General features: G+C 40.0%; 1 protein-coding gene across 2 annotated transcripts; it reads left to right on the forward strand.

Moving 5' to 3' along the window:
- The first annotated feature begins 2333 nt into the window (after positions 1-2333).
- Positions 2334-22451, forward strand: rnf17 (ring finger protein 17). Of its 2 annotated transcripts, none has more exons than XM_088011149.1 (38): positions 2334-2505; positions 3839-3951; positions 4197-4294; positions 4404-4491; positions 5790-5879; positions 6019-6122; positions 6629-6797; positions 6963-7039; positions 7578-7655; positions 8548-8813; positions 8910-8990; positions 9206-9364; positions 10336-10507; positions 10586-10727; positions 10804-10991; positions 11115-11244; positions 11899-12052; positions 12564-12679; positions 12938-13055; positions 13156-13273; positions 14374-14634; positions 14805-14952; positions 15432-15544; positions 16410-16500; positions 16619-16740; positions 16867-17032; positions 17194-17305; positions 17429-17592; positions 18331-18450; positions 18535-18615; positions 19188-19307; positions 19386-19442; positions 19606-19716; positions 20024-20147; positions 20620-20755; positions 21763-21949; positions 22028-22132; positions 22227-22451. In XM_088011149.1, exons 1-37 carry the CDS (start codon positions 2436-2438, stop codon positions 22121-22123), a joined length of 4740 nt encoding a protein of 1579 aa, XP_087867275.1. In that variant the 5' UTR covers positions 2334-2435; the 3' UTR covers positions 22124-22132; positions 22227-22451. The 2 variants fall into 2 exon arrangements, with proteins under 2 accessions (XP_087867275.1, XP_014863479.2); XM_015007993.2 differs by having other exon boundaries at positions 2335-2505; positions 8910-8999.
- Positions 22452-22475: the final 24 nt, after the last annotated feature.

The following is a 22475-nucleotide window of genomic DNA, read 5'->3' on the forward strand; positions in this document are numbered from 1 at the left end:
CTTTGTTCTCCGTGAGCCTTGAATGCACGAACCGGCTTTTTTTTTGTTTGTTTGTTTTCAACGTGACCTTTGAGACACTGCTTCTGATAGTTATCATCTCCAGTCATATAAAATGATGTGACATGTAAAATAGATGTGTAACAATAAAATGCACAGATGACTGTTCAAGGTTTGGGTAAAGACATCAAGAGAGAGCTAATGAGATACATGGCTTAATTAAGAGCCTCTAATGAGCAAACTATCTGACAAGGATCTTAGTGGGGTGCAGGCGGGGTCGTTGTTTCCTGCGTAAACACGAGGAGGGAAATCACCCCAGGTTAGGAAGTGACCCACATTTTGCAAGAGGAACGATGAGGGGGTGATGCTTGTTCCCCTATTTGCTGGCACACCCTCCCCGGCGGACTGCTGATTGGTTCATTACCCCTGGTAAACACACACATACAACCCCCCACCTTGGCACACACACTCACCAAAAAGGCATCCCCGCCCCCCATATTTTATCTGCCTACTGTACAGATTCCTCTAGTCAGCCAATTCGGAGCCCCTCGTATTCTTTACTATCCCTCAGTCTGCTGGAATGTGAAACATTGAGGGTTTTTTTTCTCTAGACATGAAGTTTAAAAAAACCATAAAGACATTTCACATCTTGAAAAATAAGACATTTTTTGTCGTATCATTTCTGCTTTTCATTGTATAAATTCTGTTTTCTTATATTTAAAAATTTTTAACAAGGTTTTTTTTTTTTTTTTTTTGATGAGCCATATACTGTTTAACATCATCAGACAATGATTATTTTTTTGCCTGCTTCTCATTAACTGACAAGTAGATGTTTATACCCCGAGACATTTCAACAACTCACACCAGGGTGGCTTCACTTCAGATTAAGGCAAGGAGCATTTCTCAGGTGGGCACGTATGTCGTTGGGGTAGTGGCACAATTAACTCACGCGCGTTCAAGCAGATCTCTAAGGCTTCATCCTGCCAGTTTTGACCGGAAAAACCTCCTTAATAAGGATGCAGTTTCTTTCTTCCTAGCGGGGATCTGGATGGCCGCTCTTTGAAGGTTAAACTTTTGGCTGCGTCACATACAAGATAGTTTACCTTTACCAGCTGATGCCTGTGCCTCTCCATTCGCCACTTGTTGTCACTTCCAGTTAATTCTGCTTCACTGGGTAGCTGCCCATGGTCTGCAGGCGACAGAGCTTCTGGCAGCTGCGCTCAGATGGAATAAAGGACCGACAAAGTGACGTTGGGTCTGCTATGAAGCATTGCTATAGGCCCAACAGGAAACAAAGGAATGCACCAGAGTACCTTTGGCATGTTGTAAATTATTAGAGGTAAAGTGGTGGATTTAATGTGTTATATATTTTTTAAATCACATCTAGACAATAATAAAGGCTATTATTAATCATTTTAAACTTGTTTTTATGTGTAAATGTAAAACATCCATATAGCTTATGACACTGAACTCTAGAGGAGTTAAAGAATCCTATTTCCAAATACGATAAATGTGATTCCAGTCGTGTATATTTAGTTATTTTCAGATGGTATGTGAGTGGCAAATGTTTTTATATTTCATGTATGTTTCCAGATTTTCAGAGGGATCTCGCGGAAGCCCGGCATGTCTGATTTAGTCTTTGGCGCCCTCAAGTGTCTGTAAAAAACACTGCATGATCAATTTGTTTTTCTAAAGAGTTTTTACTGGGCAATTTTTTTGTGAACTTTAATATTTGCATATCATATACAATTCCTCTGGGAATTCTGACTAGTCATAGTCAATAATTGTTCAAAGAAACAAATTTTCAACCAAAATCATTTAATAATTTTATGTAAGGTGAAATGTATTGGATGTGGTCAGAAAAGTGAGGTCATATTTTAAGAAGTGATCTTTGTGTTGATCAGGATGCAAAGTGGCGAGGTTGTAAGCTGTACATGCTTACAGCATTACAAATCTCATTTAAAATTAATACATTTTTACACCACCGTGTTTGATAGGTTTTTAAAAAAAGACATTGATGTTCATTTTGTATTTTGTCTTTTTCAGAAAGAAGAAAAATACCTTTGGAAAAATATGCAGACATTTATGTGTTGTTTAGATGAGTCAAGAAATTCATGAGAAAGAGGTCTTACTGGAAAAAAAGATAATATGTTACACAATGTATTAAGTGACAAGTCAAGCTTACATTGGAACAAACGTTTGGATATTTTATGATAGTTTCATCTGCATGAAGATTGATATACATGTTTATATATGTGTTTTCTTGTAATATGTACCAATTTTCTCTTCACTAAAGAAGAATAACATGTAAGTGTTTACAAGACGCTTGCCGTGCGTCTGTGAACGCACCTGTGAAGTCACGTGACGAAGTGAAGCAGCCTGCGCGGCGCCATCTCAGGTGGAAGAGCAAAAGGAAAATCCAGCTCCTGACGACGTTAATGATGGATAAAGGAGATAGTCCCAGTGCTGCAATTTGCAAATTATGTGGGAATGCATTTAAACTTCCGGGTAGGATATTTACAATGATTATAACACTGTTTATCTTCGATGTATCACGTTTTACGTAACGTTTGCTTAGCAGTGGCGCCAGCAATTAGGTAGCTAATTTTTTTTAGCCACTTACTAGCAGTGCGCGTGCACAGACGTTTAAAATATAAATACGAAAGATGCGTATTAATTACGAGTAACTCTTGATGGTTGCGGTTTTTTAGAGGACGGGGTGTAACGTCTTACCCAGAGCATTTGGTGTTAGCCAATGAAAGCTAATTATACTACACTAAAATCCCCGCCTACGTCAAAGTAGGACATGTTGCGTCTTCTTCCCGGAAAGGCGGCTCGGCTACTTCCGCCGTCTTTAAAACCGCAAATATAATAAATAAAATACGCTACTGCGGTTCCCTAAACAGAGTGTGGAAGAAACTTTTATTTGGTTTGTTCTATCAAAATTATCAGGACAGAAACAAATGGTCTATTCTTCTATAGCGGGATTTGTTATGGCTAACTGTGAGTGAGGCGAGTTCAACCGCGGAGTTAAACATTCAGGCTCTAAATAATCACGTCCACGTATTTATTTCACTATGAAATGAGAATAACATTTGTTTTGAACATTTCTGTGGACTCCTTCTAGTCTCAGCGTGTCATCATCTAGATCAGTGGTTCTTAACCTGGGTTCGATCGAACCCCAGGGGTTCGGCGGAGCCTCTGGCGCGGAGGTAAAGACACACTTGAGTAAAGTCGTGATGACGCCCCGCTTTGCCATCACTTGCTGCAGAGGATCACGTTACATTGCTTAGCCAATCAGAGCTGCGGAGGAGCACTGATTGAATGGTAAATAGTAAATGGACTGAACTTTTATAGCGCTTTTTCCGATCATTTTTACCACTCAAAGCGCTTTATACTATGTCTTGAATTTGGGGTGGGGGGGATCATATTTTATTTATCACTACAGAGGGGTTCAGTGAATGCGCATATGAAACTGGTGGGTTCGGTACCTCAAAAAAGGTTAAGAACCACTGATCTAGATTATGATGCTGCTAATCCATAATATACATTCAGCTTAAGTGAATCGGGACTGAGGAAAAACATGCAGTTGTACACATATCTTATAGTTATGAATTCCCATTATTATTACTATTTTCTTTTTTGTTTTGAATTTTCAACTATAAGTTGCTAGTTAGTCGTAAAGATAAGTGAGACTGTACTTTATTTTAAAATGCATTTGGATGAATGTTTTCATTTTTGGAACCAAAAAAGCGGTTCCCGTTATGTTGAATGAATTAAATCTGGCCTACCTTCTTGTAGTCAGTGCTTATTCTGTTCTATCTGTTTCATCACCTTTCAGAGGATAAAACCGATGGTAACCTGCCCCGTATACTTGCATGTGGCCACATCTTCTGCACAAACTGCCTTGTGTCCATTGAGTGTGAAGGTGCCATAAGATGTCCAGATTGTGAGGTAAAGTCACCAGTCCTGTTCTTTCTGAGAGCAGACACAACGCTGTTGAAAACTATTCTGTTTTGAGTTGAGCTTAAAGTTCAGGGTCATTTTCTGTTTTTACTGAAAACAGTTACACCTTTAGTGTGTAAAAGACATCCAACATTTTAGTAAATTCAAACATTTGTGGGCTTGTGCAAGTGTTGTGTGCTTAAATCTTTTGAAAACCATTGATGATGTTAACCAGATGAACTATGTATTTGCAGTTTTGGGCAACTCTTCCAGAAGGGGGGGTTAACGGCCTGCAGGAAGAAAGCAGAATCATTGGTCTGATTTACACTGCTGAGATGAACCAGATCAAAAGGTAAAATGGTTTCCCTTACACACGTTTTACCAAAATATAACAACCGGTTTTCTTCTGTCTTTTGATTTCAGAAAATTGTACATAATTTTAATGTCTATTTTCCTTAAAGCCTCCGCTGCAATGGACCAAAGGTGTGCCAGAAGAACAGAACATCACCTCGTACATCAACTATTTCCAACAGTGACTTTGTGAAGCAGGTAAGTTTTAAACTTTTATTGCCCTAATTATTAAAAGTTGCCTGGTCTTTTTTTTTTTTTTTTTTTTTTTGTCAATAAATCTGTCCTAAAATATACTTTACAAATGATTGTTCCTGTTTTTTTTTATACCTTGGCAGTACTTGTTATGTTAGAAACTATGAGTAATCAGAAGAAAAACCAAATTTGAACTTTTAATTTTTTATTATTATTACTATTACTAACCGTCGCAATGTACATGACGAAATGGTTGTTATCACAGAAATATGAAACAGAACCCATTTTGCATCTTAATGTTTCCCCAGAGCTTTCAGTGTCTTTGATCTTTTCAATATTTTGATCAGAATCCAGAGATGAAAAAAACTATTTTCTTGATTTTCACTTTAATTTATGGCTTTAATTTAACTTTAATTTATAACGGCTTAATTTATGTAAACTTAAAATGAAGCCGTCATTGTCTTATCTGTTATCAGATACAGGAAAACTTTTATTTAGTTACATTTTCTTCTCAAATGTACAATATTAAGAACACTAAATGCACAACTTTTTTCATATTTCTTTAAGCAGGCACCTCATCGTATAAATACCATATTATTACTTTATTAGTTGCTCATTCTTCTGCAACTCTTGAACTGCCTTTATATTGTGAACAAGAAGCAAATGTTTGCCTTAAATGTGGTTTAGTGTTGGTCAACAGAAAAACATTTTGATTTTACGTCAGCTGAAGAAAACGGTTTGACGCACATGGTATTTAATTTCCATTTCTCACCACCACTTAGAATCAAACATCACAAGCTGTCACAAATTATCGGCTCTTCTAAACATTGCATAATATATAAATTATATCAAAAGAGAAGCGTCATTAAAGTAAGCTTCTGGTGATCGCATATTCCGATGGCCGTTATCAGAAAGTATGAAGACACATCTACGTCAAAGAAAACAGGTCAAACCTTAAACTTAATGTAATCAACACTCCCTTATATTGTATAAAAACCCTTCACTTCTCATATTAACAGTGTTTTTTAAACTTGGTCATGATAGGTGAGTCTATATTTTTTTGGCGTATTAGGTGAATAGTTTTATACACTTTGGAGGTAAAGAAAATAAAAGTCAACTTTTTTACTTGGTTACATTCATTTCCTAATATTTGGTACAAAATCTGTACAGATTAATGTATTCATAATACCAGTTCAAGATGGAGGCCACATTAGCATTTGGACCTTTAACTGTTTTTCTTCATCTGTATAGAAATTTAAATTCAAATTTTGTATTTAGAACGGACTGGTTTGTGTTTTCTGCAGCCAGCAGACATTGAGAAGATTGAGAAGACGGTAGACGAGTCATTGGTCCAGGCTGCAGAAAATCTTGCCCAGTTGGAAAACATCTACGAGGTAAAAGCAGCGCCGTGTCTAATGATCAGATTTTTATGATTGTTATAGTTCCTAGAAACAAAATACGCCTCCATGAATTGCCTGTCTGAGGCTCTTACTGGGAGGTGGTTGTGTGGATTGACTGGTTTTCACCTGGCAGGCCCTGACAGCTGACCTGGCAGAGCAGGTGAAGCGAGAGAGGACCCGACTGGAGATGGAGCTCACCCAGGCCTCAAATAAAGCTGTGCACATGATTCAGAAATGGTATAAACTATTCAACACAGAGTATGCAGGGTTTTCCCCAGTGTATTATAAGCCTGGCGGGTCACCAGGCTTTACTTGAGCCCCCACCAGGCTAAGCTAAGCATTGCTTGTTGAAGTCTTTTTAAAATGTTTGCTTTTTTTTAAGACTTTATAATTGGTGTTCAGGTATTAATCTTTCAATATCACTTGCTTATCAAGTGATAATTTCAAATTTTCTGTCAACTTTAAACCTATTTTAACTCAAAAACACGACGGGCCGCTGGATGAATGACTGACCTGGCGCCCAACCATCGGGCTTAGCAAGTTTTCTGGGGGAAACCTTGTGTATGTTTGTTAATATGATCTTACATTCAGTTTCAAAATTAAAACATCTAAGTAGTTGTTAGTTGATTTTTCCCTCTTCTGCTTAAAAATCTGAAGACAATAGATTAGTTTTAACTTTTTTTTTTTAAATTCACAAAATTTCTCCGTAATCTGTCATGATATTGGAGTTTGTTGACCAACAGGAAAGATACACAGTTGAACCAGCTAAAAAAAATGGAGACGCATTTTCCCTCCGGCCGGGCAGTGGTGTCCCATGTCCAGGAGAGGATTAAAGCTTTGGAGATCGCCATGCAGATGGCCAGAGAAATACGCCGGGTCCCCTTCTTGGAGCAGTACTGCATCCTGGATAAGGTTCGAGGTTTGGTGGCGTTTGAAATCCTGCACGGTTGGAGTCCGTTTTTAGACACCACAGGAATGTAAAGCTGTTGTGTTGAGCAGCTTTGCATTTCTGGGTCATTGGAAGTAACCCTCTGCAGAACGAAACTATCGTGCTAGTAATGTTTCTCTCATTAAAAGGTTTTAGAAACATTGCAGACACCGGTGGATCATAAGGCCATTGATTTGAAATGCATCGCTGAGGGAACTGGAATGAGGTTTGAAACCAGATTCAGTTTTAATACAGTCACAGCAAAGTACACCTTTCTTATAATTTTTGGTTTCAGATAAAAGTCAAAATCTTGTCTTTAAAAACTCTTAAAGTTAAAGATGAAACTAAATATTTACACACGTTTAAAAAGAAACATTTATTTTCTCCATCTGAAATCAAAGTTTAATATTCTTTTCCTGCTTGAGGTAATTTAGGATTAAGATTATTGAGTCAGAGGTTTGCATCACTTTGAACAATTTGGGAAAGCCCAGATGATGATGATGATGATGATGATGATGATGATGTCATAGCTTCGTTAGCTTCTGATAGGTTCATTCACAACATCTGAGTTAACTAGTAACACATGCTGCCGTTTTCTGAGACTTAAGGCTTTTTGTGTCATCATGAAGAACATTGAAATATATCAAGTAACAAAATTACTTAAAACACAAAACTGTTTCTAAATATACACATATTGGTGTCAGTTCATGGAATATGAAGTTTTGTATTTTACATTTGTCTTGCATTTCTTCTGTATGTTACAGCTGTGTTTTTCAGTCAGACAATGTGAGCCAGTGTTTGACGTTGTCTCTGAAAATGGAGGCCTGCGTAAACTCAAACGCGTGAGTTTAAAACACTTTTTAAAAAATAATTACGGTGTGATTCTTTGGCACATGTGTCAAACTCAAGAGCCAGGGGCCAAATCTGGCCCTTTATACTCCAAATTACATGAATTAGTCCCTCAAGTTTTTCACAAATTTGAAACATTCATAGAAAATCCACACACAGATCCCCACATTTTTTAAATGATTTTTACTGCAAGGTTTTCTTAAAATTGGTCAAAAACATTGGGTTTAACTTAGTGACTGGTGCCTCAGCCTTACTTGATGTCAAGCTGTAGTCCGTGAGCGACATGGCGAGTGATAAAAAGTCACATTTAGCATCAAATATTCCTAAATTAGCACCACAAAATCTGAGATTTTGATTGAAAAAAAAAACAGAACCAAACACAAAAACATTCACAAAAATCCTGTATGGACTGACCAGGATTAACTTTAAGAACTGGATACTGAAACAAACAGTTATTTATCAATATTTAACAGTTTAACCGGGTTTTATTAATACATTGTGGCCCTTTAAGAACATTCAGATTTTTGATACGGCCCAAAATGAAAATGAGTTTGACGCCGCTGTTCTAGGTAATACTTAATATTTCTTCCTATTTTTCTGGAACTTTATGCTACTTTTTGGAGTTTTTAACATATTTGCTTTAATTTATGAAGTTCATATTTGTGTACTATTGCCTAAACTTTTATAGCTGGGCTTAAGATGACTGGAAAAACACCACGTCTGCTCTGATTAGTTTTTTTTTTTGTTTTTTTTTATCATTTGCTAGTCATGACACTTTAAGTCATTTGTTATACTTTTTTTGTTTGTGTTCCAACGTATAATCTCCTCTTTGTTTAGCTTTTTCTTTCTACAGTAACAAATTGCTCTTTGTTCTTTGTATTTCAGTGTAATCAAGCAGCCAGTGGGAAACCACCAATCAGACGACTCCATCAAAAGCTCTTCAGGGAAACATGTCAAGTACAGAAACGGCTTCTCCAATCTACCCAGTAGCAAGCCAGATAAATGGGAGCCAGAGAGCCCAGGGGCCAGTAGATCATCACCTCAAGGGACCCATCTGGCCCCAAAACCTGCCCCTAGGATCAGCTCGTTCTCGGACGTTGGAAGCCCAGATGTGATTATCGAGGAATTTTTCGACGACAACCCAGAGCCTGGTGTGCAGCTCAGTCATGTGTCACTTTTAACTTGATGTCAGATTCAGGTGTAGTTGAGGTTTTGGTTTTTATTATTGACGTTGCGTCTTTCCATAGTTACTCCGACTGGACCTGAAATGGCCAACAACGAGTGGAGAACCCAAAGGAGACGAAAATGTCACCTGCGTGACAAAAAGTGTAAGGAAGGTTAGGAAGCGGCTCTACGATCTTTATTACATCTTTGTTTTGTAAACGTAAGACACTGATTTGAATCCAGCAAATAAAAATGCGATTCTGTTCGAGTGGAAGATTAATCTGGAGCTATATGGACGATTTAAAACAATTTAAAACACTCTGAACTTGACGTCTCATTGAGTTTTATTCAGGTACGTTTTTGTGCTGTTCTGCTTTAGTTACTCACTGGGTGGTGGTGACCCATGTGGTGAATCCAAGTCACTTCTACGTCCGCTATGTGGCTGAGAAGAAGGAAAGTGAGGTTCTTTCAAGGAAGATTAACGAACTCTGCGTTGGAGAAGGTTGCCAGTTTACACTGGGAGACACCATGGAGAGAGGTATCCATGTCTCTGTCAGACTTTATCAAGCTCCTAGTCAAAAGTAATCGTTAGTATATTTAAGTGGCGGTGCAGCTGTGTTTTAGTGACACATCTTTGAGGCTGAAGACTGCTCCGTAACGCAGAAGTCTTGATTTTACACGACTCTCGACGGTAGCAGTTCCTTCGCAGTAATGCACGTAATTTTGTAGCAAGTTTGTCTTTTCCTGAGTTGGAATATATCCCATTGTAGCTTGAAGAGCTTCAGGTTCGCAGTGTGGTTTTACTTCCAAACATCCTTAGAAAGTCTTAAAACATCTTAAATCCATGTCTCTAAAATTAAATTAAAATGTCTTAAATTAATAAAAAAATAATCAGTTGGTCCTAAATACCTTAGTCACATTTTATTATGTCAAGACTATTTAATCTCTTACAGTCAATCTAGTTTATTTTCTTCTTGTGGAACTTGTCTGTCAGGCAAACGACTGAGTTGCATGTGGACGTCTTCATTACGTCTGCATTCGTTACTCAAGCTGCTAACATGCTCTTGCTAGCTAGCTAGCGTTTTTGCCTCTCTTGGGGAAGTGTAACTTTGTTGCCAGTGGGCTGGAGTAAGTTTATCTTTGCCACTTATTCACTTCCTTTGTACATCTTTGTTGTGATGTAGGTCTTAAATTTCATTCATAATGCTTTTAAAAAGGTCTTTCAAAGCCTTACATTTGAATTGGTGAAACCTGCAGAAATCCTGAATAGAGTTCCTTTGGTTCTATTTCCTTTCAGTTTCCCTGCATGTGACCTGAAACCGCCTTTTGCATTCCTTCAGATTTGATCGTATATCAACATTATGATAATCGAGTTTTGACGTTTGTCAATCGAGTCATAATTGTTTGTCTTGATGTGTCAAAAAAGGTGCATTTCTTTTCTCCCACCCTGAGTCTGTGTGAATATTTCTCCTGAGGTGTTTAATTGTAGTTTTCCCTGCTCGTCTCCAGGCTCCATGATCTTTGTGAAGTGGAAGGACGTGGTGTGGTGCCGCGCCACCGTGGTTGAAGTCTTTCAGAAAAGCTGTGTCAAGGCTGTGAAGGCCTGTCCCGTCACCCAGCTGGCCAGTTTGCGGGTCTTCTTCCCAGATTATGGGTTCACCAAAAGCATCACCATCCAATCGTACGTTGGACTTCGACCAGACTCTGGTTGTTTGTTTCTATTTGATGGTACGACTGCAATATTTACTCTTTTTCTCAGCGAGAAGGAGGCTGCCGAGTCTTTACTCAAAGCTGTGAACAACCACCTGAGGAAAGTGGCTGAATCTGTGAACGTAGAGCTGAATAACTTTGCTCCTCAGGCCGTGAGATGTTCACTGAAAGACCTGGTCCCATATAACCTGGTAGGATCACTCTAGATTCAAATGTTTGGAGCTACAAAAGGTTGATGTGAAATTGAAAGAGTGTGTGTGTGTGCAGACAGAGGGCTGGAGCGAAGAGGCAAAGGCTGAGTTCTGCTGTGTGGTCGGATCTGCTGCTGTGGAGATGCGACCTTTGGGTCAGGACAAAGACTCTTTGTTGGTGGATCTAAGAAAAGCTCCCATGGATCAATCCACTGATGTTCCCATCTCTGTCAGGGAGTACCTCGTTTTCATCGAGGTGGCCAGGTACACCTGTACATGTGTTTATTTTACCGTTAATCGTGTATGACTTGCTAAAAACTTGTTGCAAATTTGAGGTGTAGGAATCGGGACTTGTCCCCAAATACTGCATGCGTTTTTCTACCGTAGGTTTTACTCCCCAGTGACTCTGGGCAGGAAGCCTCTGATGTACTACCCTCCTGTGTATCCAGAAGCCAGCACAGAGCTGGATGCTGTGGTCAGCCACATCAACAGCCTCTCTGACTTCTACATCCAGCTGGTATGAATCCGAGACACTAAAGAAAGAAAACAAAACCAACTTCCCAGAACTGTTCCTGTGTAATCGTCACTCTGGGGAGGTTCAACTCAGGACAGCTTTATGTGCCGTATTTTCCGGACTATAGAGCGTCTGCAAAGTAAAAAAAAAAAAAAAACTGGAAACGTTCATATATAAGCCGCTGGTATCTCCCGCCGCTCTCAGTTTTCCACAAGGACACAGCAGAGGGACGCAGCAGATTTATTAATCCAGGAGATTAATAAATCTGCTGGATTTATTAAGGACGCAGCCCTGCGTCTCCAAAGCCGAACTGTGGTCTCGTTCACGCCGAGCTTACGTGCAGCGGCTCTATTTCCCTCCTTACTACCAGATCGATCAACTTTAAAGCTGCATGATATGAGTTTGAAAACATTTCTCCGACGTTCCTGCTGCTATCATGTGCTTGTTCTAAATGAAAATTAACATTTTCTTCTTTGATTTCCAATTTTGACTTCCAATGATTCACTTCCTGCTAAAGCGCCCCCTGGTGGTTGAAGAAAAATCAACAGAAAAGCCCCACCGGGCTTTAAGCTGCATGGTTCAAACAGTGGGGGGAAAGTAGCGGCTTATAGTTTATTTTTGTTTTAATACACTACTGTATCCCTTCTTCGTCAACAGGTTGACAACATGGAGTCCCTGTTGCTGTCAGCCAAGCTCCAGGATTACTACAATGCACTGAAAGACGATGAGTTCCGGGTCTACTGCCCTGTAATAGGACAGGCTTGTGTTGCCCGTTTTGAAGACAAGCTGTGGTACAGAGCTCAAGTCATAAGTAAGGATAGTTTATTCCTGGCATTGCTGCTGCAGCATTTACAATGTTTGCTACACCTACTGTGCAACAGCTGCAGCTCATGTGTTTATTGTGATTCTTAAACATGTAGTGAACTCTTGAAGTAATTGGTTTATAGCTTAGTTGGATTTATGGTCCGTTATGTTTATAATGATCATACATCCTGGGATCTCTAAGGCTCAAAATCAACCGGTGAGAATCTTCATACAGCACATTTCTAAATTACTAGGTTACAAATAAACATAAACACCTGCAAAACAGTTAAGGCAAAAGATTCCCTTCAAATGAACAAATTAGGTTTGCATTAGATCTGTTTAGTTCTTTGAGATCAAACAAAAAAAAAAAAATTAAAACAGTTGTTGTTTTTCTATGTACTTTTTTCTTTTCTTCCCCTAATTATGTTGTCAAAATTGTTTCTGTTTCATCAGAAACTATTTTTAAGCTTCATGGAGAGAGTAATGTTTGCCTTTCTGATATGCTTGTGTGGTTTCAGGCCATCCTGGTGGACGGAAGGTGGAGGTTCGATATGTCGACTTCGGCAATAAGCAGGTTTTGTCAGTCAGTGACTTGAGGAAGATCAAAGATGAGTTCTTTGCTCTTCCTGCCATGGTAAGAGCACAACAGAAGCACACAAAGCTCCTAAAGCAGCTAAATAAAATGCTCAGGTTGCTTTGAAAGCATGTGTGTCCAACTGTCCTTATTTCTAAGTTAAATGTAACATACGATTCTGAATTTCTATGTAGAAAAGGCAAAAGTCAATTTGCAGCACAATAAGGTTAACTTTTAGTTTCAAAAGTAATTTCTGTTTAATGCTCCGAATGTTTGTGCGTTCCCCAGTTGAAGTGAACATGTTCCTCTTAAATCCAGGCAGTCCACTGCTGCTTGGCAGACGTGACTCCTTTAGACGGAGAGAGCTGGAGTGAAGCCTGCACCAAAAGATTCATCAGCCTTGCTCACCAACAGCTGGTCACTGTCAAGGCAAAAGGTGCTGACTGTGGGTTTTCTTTTGGAAACTTTCCTTTTCTCGTACCAAATCCTTATTTCAGATAAGTTTTCATCACTGATTTTAAGTCTGTTTCCTCCAGGAAAAGTACCAAAGACTGAGCCTTTGCCCCTTGGAGTGTTTGTGGGTGGAGTGAACGAGCCAAAAACCAGCATAGCTGAGCTGCTGGCAAAAGAAAATTTGGTCTGCTTCAAAGAGAGGTAAGTAGTACCTGAAGTACCTGGACAAATTGCAGATTATCCAGAAAAATTGAAACAAAAGATTGCAGGAATGTAGGTTTTAGTATCAGTATTTACCACAGATGTTCTCTTCATTGTTTGAATGTTGCAGCCAGATAAAAATGACCAAAAATGGAAACTTTTCTAGCTTCTTCTTGAATATAATGTGTATTTATCAGGCTATGAGAGACAAACTTAAACTTCTCAGTTACCGAGAAGGAAGATGAAGAGATGAACTGCAATCAGAAGGTTATATAAAAGTATCAGAGTTTTAAAGGGGTAGCACTTTGTAAGATCAACTTCTTTTAAGCTTTACATCATTTTGTAATGTTGTTCTCTCATCATACCTGAAGTGTTGCTTCGATTCTTTCATGAATGTTTGAGAAATTGTTTAATCTCTATGGCAACCATTCAGCTGTGTGAAACGCAAACTTCCACTTCACAGAGCGTTCCTTCCTCACTCAGCTCCTTCAGACTAGCCAGCAGCAATTAGCAAACACCTGTTGGAACTGAGCATCAGCTGAGCTCATTATATGAGCTACTTCTCAATGAAATGCTAGTAAAAACATTAAAGGGTTAATAGAGGAGCCATGTTGTGGCGACTTCCTGAAGGCGGAGTTTCAGAAAGAGCAGGAGTTTCTTAAAGAGACAGAGACCCAATTTCAAGGGATTAAGTGTCAAAGTCAAATTTCTCTTAAGACATATTTGATATATGTAGCATTTTGATAACAACTGAAGGTAACATAATACTTCCCTTTTAAATATTATTGCTTATTCAGGAGCTGCGCCTACACACCTATTGCTACCTACTTGCAGTTTATGCAAGTAGCATTGCTCATCATATGTGAAAGGACTATAAGACCAATACTTTATATATTATTTAATTTCCCTTCCGGATCAATAAAGTATTTTCAATTGAATTTAAGATAAATAAGCGAGATAAGATTGTTTACTTAAAGTGCAGAGTCTAATATTTTAATTTTTTTGTCATTATTGTATTCTGTATCCATTCTTCCCTCTTCCAACGCCACATTTGACTAATTTTCTTCCGTTATCGACTCCACTGCTTCCTCTTTTTTCAGCAAGCAGAGAACCAAAAACAAAAAGCCGTCTCGTCCCGATTCCACTGTCTGGGATCCTCCGCTCGAGCCCGGCGCAGCCGCGGCGAAGGCCGAAGCTTCGGGTCGCGTCACTGTTGAGGAGCAAAACGACGACCCAGTGGAGCTGCAGCCACAGTTGAAGCTACCAGATCAGCGCAAAGACCTCAAAGTCATGGTCACTCACGTCAACTCGCCAAGCAGCTTCTACGTCCGACTCACCAATTCTGACCGTCAGCTTAAAAGGTGATCATCCACGACTAACTCGTGTTTGACATGATGTTTAAATCTACAAGATCCAAATCTACAGCTGCTTGTCCAACCCTGAATGTTTCAGTTCAGGACGTCAGTAAATCTGTCACAAGCAACTTGTTGTTGAAGTAAATGTCATGAGTGTTATTCTAATGTTTATGTAGGATATGCGAACTGGTGAAGCAGGAGTGTGCCCTAATGGAGCCGCAGGAAGTTGTGTGGAAGGCGGACATGTACTGCGCTGCCAACATTAATGGAGTCTGGGAGAGAGGACGGATCTGCAGCGACGTCACATCAAGCAACACTGCAGAAGTATTTACACGCCACATAATTTTATTTCTGACGTCAGTTTGCTGCAGCTGTTTCACTGCAGAACTGTCGAGAGGTTTGTTAAGATGTTGCAGCAACATGTAAATAAATCTCTGAAAACTTTTACGGTACTTGGATCGTGTCGGAGACGCATCACAGCTGTGATTAAAAGGTTTACACACACTTCCTGGAGCAGAGAGTAGCAACGTTTTTGGAGCTTTTAGTTAAATTTTTTAAGCTTTTTACCAACACAGCAGCATGTAGCTGGTAGGGATTTTTAAAAACAAAAACTGGAACAAACTGTGATTTCAAAGAGTACATTTAAATTAGTTGGTTACTTTCTTCAGTACCACAGAAGAAGAACGGTTCAATGTGACAAGTCTGTGACACATACTGTGTCAGGATTCCCCAGTAGAGTTTTTGAAATACTTCAGTGGTGGCTTTTAAACGATGACGACTGTTTCTCTACTGAACGGTACCAGGTCAGACGGTGTGACCATGGCAACAAAGTGAAGATCCACGTCAGTAACCTGTACCCGCTTCCCTCCTCCTTGATCGGCTCCCTGGCAATGGAGTGCACTCTGAATGACATCAGGTTGGTTGTGCTAACATGTCAAATGATCATAGCAACGTGTTATTCTATTACATGTCCTTCAGTTGTTTTTTTGTTTATTCTTCCCTCTTGTGACCATTCCATCCTAAAATGTCTCCTTGCTTCCTTCTTTTTTCTGTATCCTTCATCACTTCCCTCTCCCTTCCCTTGTTTTTGTTTCCTTCCTTCCTTCCTTCCTTCCTTCCTTAATTCTCACCAAGCATATGTTATCCATACTTGTATCCTACCTCCCTTTCTTTCTCTGTTTTTTCCATATCCACATTTACATTTAACTCTGAAAGGTGGAGTTTCTGAATGTATGGCAGAAAGACAAAATGAGTTTGAATCCTGAACTGAGGAAAATCAATTGTTTTTTGTTTTTTTTAAAGGTTTTGTTGGCTCTAGTGGCCTTTATTTGAAAGTAGTTTGACAGGAAAGAGGGTAATGAGAGAGGGGGAAGACATGCGGCAAATGGCACCAGGCCGGGAATCGAACCAGCGACCACCGCCATGAGGACCAAGGCCTCCATACACATGGGTTGTGCTTTGCTCCTGCGCCACCACTTCACCCCCCAATTGTTTGTTTTTTAAGGAAGATGCACCAGAGACAAATATCACCGTTGTAAATGAAAAGAAAAAACTGGGACAATAAAAAATATATCTTACCCTTTGGACAAAATAAGGCAAAACATTCATGATTCAATTTACAACGGCAGCAAAAGCTGAATTATATTATTAAAGGCACTTGTATCAATTTGACAATTGCAATAGAACTACTGAATATCAGAGATTCCTGACATTTTGAATAAAGTGTGTGTATTTTGTGTCTCTTCCGACACTGAGACGTTCTCTGTCTGTTTGTCCTCTAGGCCAACAGGCGGCCGATCGACCTGGACAGATACAGCCTGTGACCTGATCTCCTACTACCTGACAGGAGCTTCAGCTCTGATGACAATCAAGGTGTTTCCTCTTCTTACTCTCCTCTTCTTTTAATTCTTGCTGTGGAAAGGAATGACTTTGCGTCTCTCTATCAGACGCCGTCTGCTCGCATGTAACGGCCTCGTTTGTGCTCGTTTAGGAGGAGGCAGACGAGCATCCGTTGCCCGTCACGTTGTCCTGCTCCAACAGGATGGGAGAGTACATCAGCATCGCCGACTTCCTGGTCGACGAAGGCCTCGCCTTCCGGGAGAGAAAGCCAAAGTCTGCGTGTTGTCACGAATAGCAAATTTCCAAATCCATCCGTTTTCTACCGGAGCATTAGACAGACCTTTGCTGTGTTTTTAATCTTGAGGGTACTCCTGCTTTTTGTTGTTGTTGTTGTTGCAGGGTCCAAAAGCCCAAAGAAACCGATACCCAGACTCCAGCCACTGACCCCGAAAGTTGTGGAAAAGAAAGAAGCAACTCCCCTCCACCCGTTTCTCCTTTCCCTCCCACCCAAGCGGCTTCCACTCCTCCAAAACCATTCCCTCGCTCAATTGTAACAGCTGAAAAGGTGACCAATTAGTGAGAAACTCGCTCTACAATAACTTGCTTCTGTTATTTTTTTTAAATTTACGCTTAACTTTTTCTTATGTGCAAGTTTTACTCCGTGTAGAAGATAAAATAATGCAGACAAGAAGCTAAAGAACAGGGGACTGTAATGTGTGTGTGCAGGTGAAGACTTCAATGTATAACCCTCCAGAGCTGCCGTGTCCTGGTCACATCCTCATCAATGTTTCTGCTATTGGAGACGACGGTGTCATTTATGCCAGAACACAGAGTGCAGGTAAACTACAGAGATCCCTTAGAATGAGTGGAATATTCCAAAGATGATACATTTGAGATAGCATGAGGCTTAATATACTCATATTTCATATTTACTTATCCTGTCTGTCCATGTTTTTCTCAGAGTATCAGCTTGAACAACTGAAGGAAGGGATTCAGAAGAGCATCAAGACGTTACCCAGACAGAAGCCCTACACCTGGAAGTCGGTCCAGGGCTGTGCCGTCATCGGACCCGACATGTTGTGGTACCGAGGACAGCTGCTGGAGCTGCTGGGAGGTCACGTTAAGGTCAGGAAGGACTGTGGAAACAAGACAAGCTGGATTATTACTATGAACCATTTAAGGTGGATTTAATAGTTGGAATATCAAACCACAAACGATGGACAACTACAACAGATTATGTCAAATATTGGATAAACCTTTGTAATTGACAGCAGCAGTTTTTGTCTTTCTCCAATTACGAACGACAAGTGAACGTCCCAAACAAATCTATGGACTGATTTACTTCAGTTTTGGGCATAGAGACCCAGTCGGGTGAGAGCACGCTGTGACGCCTCTTATTAAGTAATAAAAATCATAAACCGTCTCTGGAAATCATCTCCTGTGCCACAGTGAGCTGTTAACTGTCTTTATTATTAACTGCATCAGTAAAACGTCAGGCCTTGTATTTAGCAGTGTCACCCTGCAGGATTAAAAACACCACTGTGATGAAAATGACTGATTTTTAGAGGATTCTCATTTCCGTTACTTTCAAGAGAGAAGCATGTTTTCAGATGGATTTTTTAAGCGCTGTTTCTAACTAATTAAATTAATTTTATGAATTTCTGTTGTGATATCAGCAGAAAAAGAAAAGGGCCGGCCTAATCTTCAGTGTGCATTCCCAAACGCAGACACATGAAACCTTTAGTGTGGATGGAGCCAATGGATTCATTAATCCATCATTAATTTCCCTTAAGTGCCTTATAATGATTTTCTGTAACTTTTCATAGTAAAGTTCGACCAAGTTTCATGACGTTGTGTTATCAGGTACAATATGTGGACTACGGTCTGGTCGAGAACATCCCAGTGGTTCATGTGTATCCCATGCTACTGTGTGTGGAGGTTCCTCAGCTCTGCATACCCTGCCAGCTCTTTGGCATCAACCCTGTAAGAACGCCTCTCGTTTTGTTTTTGTTGTTTTGCTTTGTTTCCACTTTGTTTACTCCAGCTGTTTCTCGTCTGGACCGTTAGGTTGGCGGGAAATGGCAACGAGACGGAGTCGCCTTGATGAGGGAGGTGTTACTGAACCGATCCGTGGACATGCAAGTTGTGGTAAAGTGTACTCTGGAATAATATGCAAAATGACAAACAAAAAGCAAACAAAATCAACGTGTCAGAATACAATTGAAAAGGACTGCAACAAATTGTTGCAATAAACAATAATATTGTTTTGAGACCATTTTAAGTTTTGCTTTAATTTCGTAAAGAACATTTAACACTGGACCTGGAAGATATTTTAAATACCCCAAATAAAACACAGCAAACAAAAATAATAAATAAACCGGAAATAAAAACTACAAGTAGCCGATTATGAAGTCTCTGTAAGCAAAGCTGCCCTTCACAGAATATGGAAATTATCGAGCTTATTTTAATTTATTTAATTGCTTATTGTGACAGGCTGAGTGTAATATCAGCTCTCAAAGGATGAATAATGAAGTAAAAGACAGCAAGAAAGAAAACGTGGAGCATTTATAATATAACGTAATGGAATAATTCAGCAATTTCATTTAGTCCCAGCATTGTGCCGTCCTCCCTGGTACTCCTTGTTGTGAAGTTACATATTAGATATCAGCTTCAAGCAGCACAGAGTCGTGTGTGAAATCCAGTGTGTATTTGTTCTCCAGGCGCTGCCGGCTGAGCCCCGGGGAGCCGTCACAGTGGAGATCTTCCTGGATGGGATGAGTCTCAGCAGGATTCTGTGTCACAACGAACACGCCTCCATGGACGGCGCTCTCTCAAAAAAGGTCTTCCTCCGTGATGCTTTCTGTTGAAGCAAACTTCACCACCTGCCATTGCCTAGCGATATTTGTGCTCGTCTGCAGAGTCTGGTAGTGACGCCTCCCGCCTCCCTGCTGGACGTCTGGGATATCAGCACTGAGGTTCGGACCTAAAATTATGGCTGCAGATTCAAGAGCAGCTCCTTTAACACACCCTAGCTATGTACACATATAAGGTTTTGGGCAGACATTTACCAAATTATATAGCATGAAATTATTTGGTTGGATATGAAAAATGTTTTCTGTTCCGTTTCATTTCTTTCAGAGTCTAATGGGCCCAGAGGAGCCAGTGTTGGGGTCCTTTGTTAGCCCAAACCTGCCACTAGAGGGAGAACACTTTGAAGTCAGGGTCACGCATTTGTGGACCCCCAATGAGGTTATCTGCTAGCTTCACTGTCACTTCAAATGTGTAGGAACGTCGTACATCTGAGGTCTTCAACTCTGGTGTTCTGCAACTTTTAGCTGCATTCTGGTCCAACACGCCTGAATCAGCTCCTCAGTAAGCAGTCATGATTATTTTACTCAGGCGTGTTGAAGCAGACACACGCATAAAAGTTGCAGGACACCGGCCCTTTAATAAGATTTACCTTTTAAAAATATGGTGGTTGTTGCTGAGTTTTTGCCAGCCTGTTTAAAGCTGCTAAGTAGTTTATTAATAGTGTTTCACCTTCCCTGTCTTGTAGATGTTCCTGTGGCCCCTGAAGGACACCGCTGATTCAGAGATGATGGATGATTCTCTGGACGAAGCTTTGACTAGAATCAATGCAGACATCACCTCTCTGCCACGACTGACCAGCTTCCCATATGGTAATGTTTCTCTAGATTTCCTTACCTGTTTGAGGAGAAATCAGAGGTTTCTCATCAGGCGTCTTCTTCTTCTTTTCATCGTGAAATCATGGAGTTGACTTCAATCATATTTCTATGCTAAGGTCAAATATATATAGTTGATCACCAAAGATATTATTATACTTGTGGGAGTATAAGTATTGTAAAAATGTTAGTTTTTTTCTGTAATAAATTGTCTATTGGGGACTAATTACAGTCTGCAGCCTGAACCAACTTTCCACTATGACGACCTGCTAATGCAGAAAGATCTTGAGATCACAAACAGATTTCAAACTATGAAAACAAACACTGCTCTGCATTCACCTGCCTATTTACGCATGACTAACTTGGATTAGGGTTCAAATCAGTCTACAGGTGGTCTCAGTGGTGTAACTCTACTCCTGCAGGTACTGACACATTAAACTTCATTTAAATACCTATTTTTGGTTTTCAGGTGGTCCATGTTTGGCAGAGTACAGCGATGGCAAGTACTACCGGGCCAGGCTGATGAAGTTCACCAGCATAGAGCCTCTCATGATCTTGGTTCAACACGTAGATTTTGGATCTGACGACTCTTTGCCAACCAGCAAGTATGAATTTTGCCCAGTGACTTAAAATTTCTTTTAAATGTTCCACTGAAATGCAACAGTTTTTCTGACTTCAAGACAAAAATATCTGGTGCAACAGCAATTTGATGTGGACCACATAAACTGAGGGGAATCAAATGTACCAGTTAAAATTGAAGCAAGCCCTACCAATTTACCCAAACCAGGATGTCTCCACATCCTTAAACAGTCTTAAACTCATGTATCCAAATTTAAAAGTCTTAAAATATATTAACTTATTTTTTTAAAAGTAGGTTTTAAATATATTGTCAGGTATTTTTTGTTTTGTTGTAATCTTGTAGTTTTTTGTTTTGGTTTTTTCCCCCTCATAGGACTTTTCTGTTTAAGTCACTCACAGTCGTCTTTTAGCAAAGGTAGAGCTAGCTAGCTTTATTTTTTTATGTCCATCATGGGTAAGTGGAAATTTATCGCCAGTTGGCTAAATGATGTTTGCCTTAGCCAACAGCTCACTTCTGTTGCTAAGCCGTATGATTTATTTGCCATTTTCTCTCATCGATTTCTGTCTTGATGCAAGTCTTAAGTTTCATTCGCAGTGGTCTTTAAAAGTCTTAACTTTCATTCGCAGTGGTCTTTAAAAGTCTTAAATTTGAGTTGAAACCCTGCAAAACAAAACTCCTGGTTGACTGGCTGGTCTCTTGACATGTGAAGTTAATGAAAAAAATTTGTGTAACACTGGATGCAAATGAATCTGGTGACACTGCAGCACCTTATCGAAACAATACCGCAGCAACTTTGTGCTGTAATTAAAGTTAAAATCAACCTTTTCTTTGGCCTGGCAGAATATATTCTCCACATAGGACTAAGTGACTATTTTGAGTGGTGTGCCGATTTTTGAGGGAAAGTGGAACAAATTATTTGCACCGAGGGAAACTCATTTCTAAATTCAAATTATCCAGATTCGCCCTGGTAGCTCTGACGTACTGTAGACACAGATGGTTTTTATTTCCTTCAAACTCCTGTCTTCCTGCCAGGCTGCGACAGATGCCACGTGAGCTGCTGCTGTTTCCGGCACGCGCGATAAAAGTCAAAGTCGCCGGCTTCAAGGCTCCGAGCGTGGAGTGGCACGGAGACGTCCTGCCGTACTGCCCGGTGTGGAGCGTGAAGGCTGTGATGGAAATGACCGATCTGTTGCACAACAACATCACAGCAACTGTTATTGTAAGTAACGTGATTGTCTCTAACGAAGAAGAAGCAGAAATGCGTTAATTTTAATACACTTTTCTTCGTTCTCTGCAGTCACGAGAGCCAGAGCTCAAAGTTCAGCTGTACAACGAGGACAGAGAGCTCGTCCATCTGCCTCTGGTGAACAGCGGATTGGCTGAGCTCGACTAAAACTTACAGGTGAGCTTCCAGTTCTCAGAAATTAAAATCAACTCTCTAACTGGGGTCTTTAAACTTGGCGTGTTTTCATGAACAATACGTCTCTGTTTTCCAGGTGTTCTTGTTCCCATCGGTTTGGGCTTCAGATATTGTTTTATTAACGCTACTCTTAGTTTTTACTTGTTGGGGAAAAAAATAAGTTGCATAAATCTGTTGGCTGTTAAGCGGTGATTTAATTCATGTTTGGCTGTTGAGTATAAGTGACCGATGTTTTCATGACCAGTTGGGTTTTTTGGTCATTTTTGTGTGAAGCTACTCATTAAAAGTCCCCAAGTGCCAACATGATGTCTGCTGAGAGTTTTCT

Source organism: Poecilia mexicana, unplaced genomic scaffold (assembly GCF_051168715.1).
Source record: "Poecilia mexicana isolate PSO_F unplaced genomic scaffold, ASM5116871v1 scaffold_2, whole genome shotgun sequence".
Taxonomy (NCBI): Eukaryota; Metazoa; Chordata; class Actinopteri; order Cyprinodontiformes; family Poeciliidae; genus Poecilia; species Poecilia mexicana.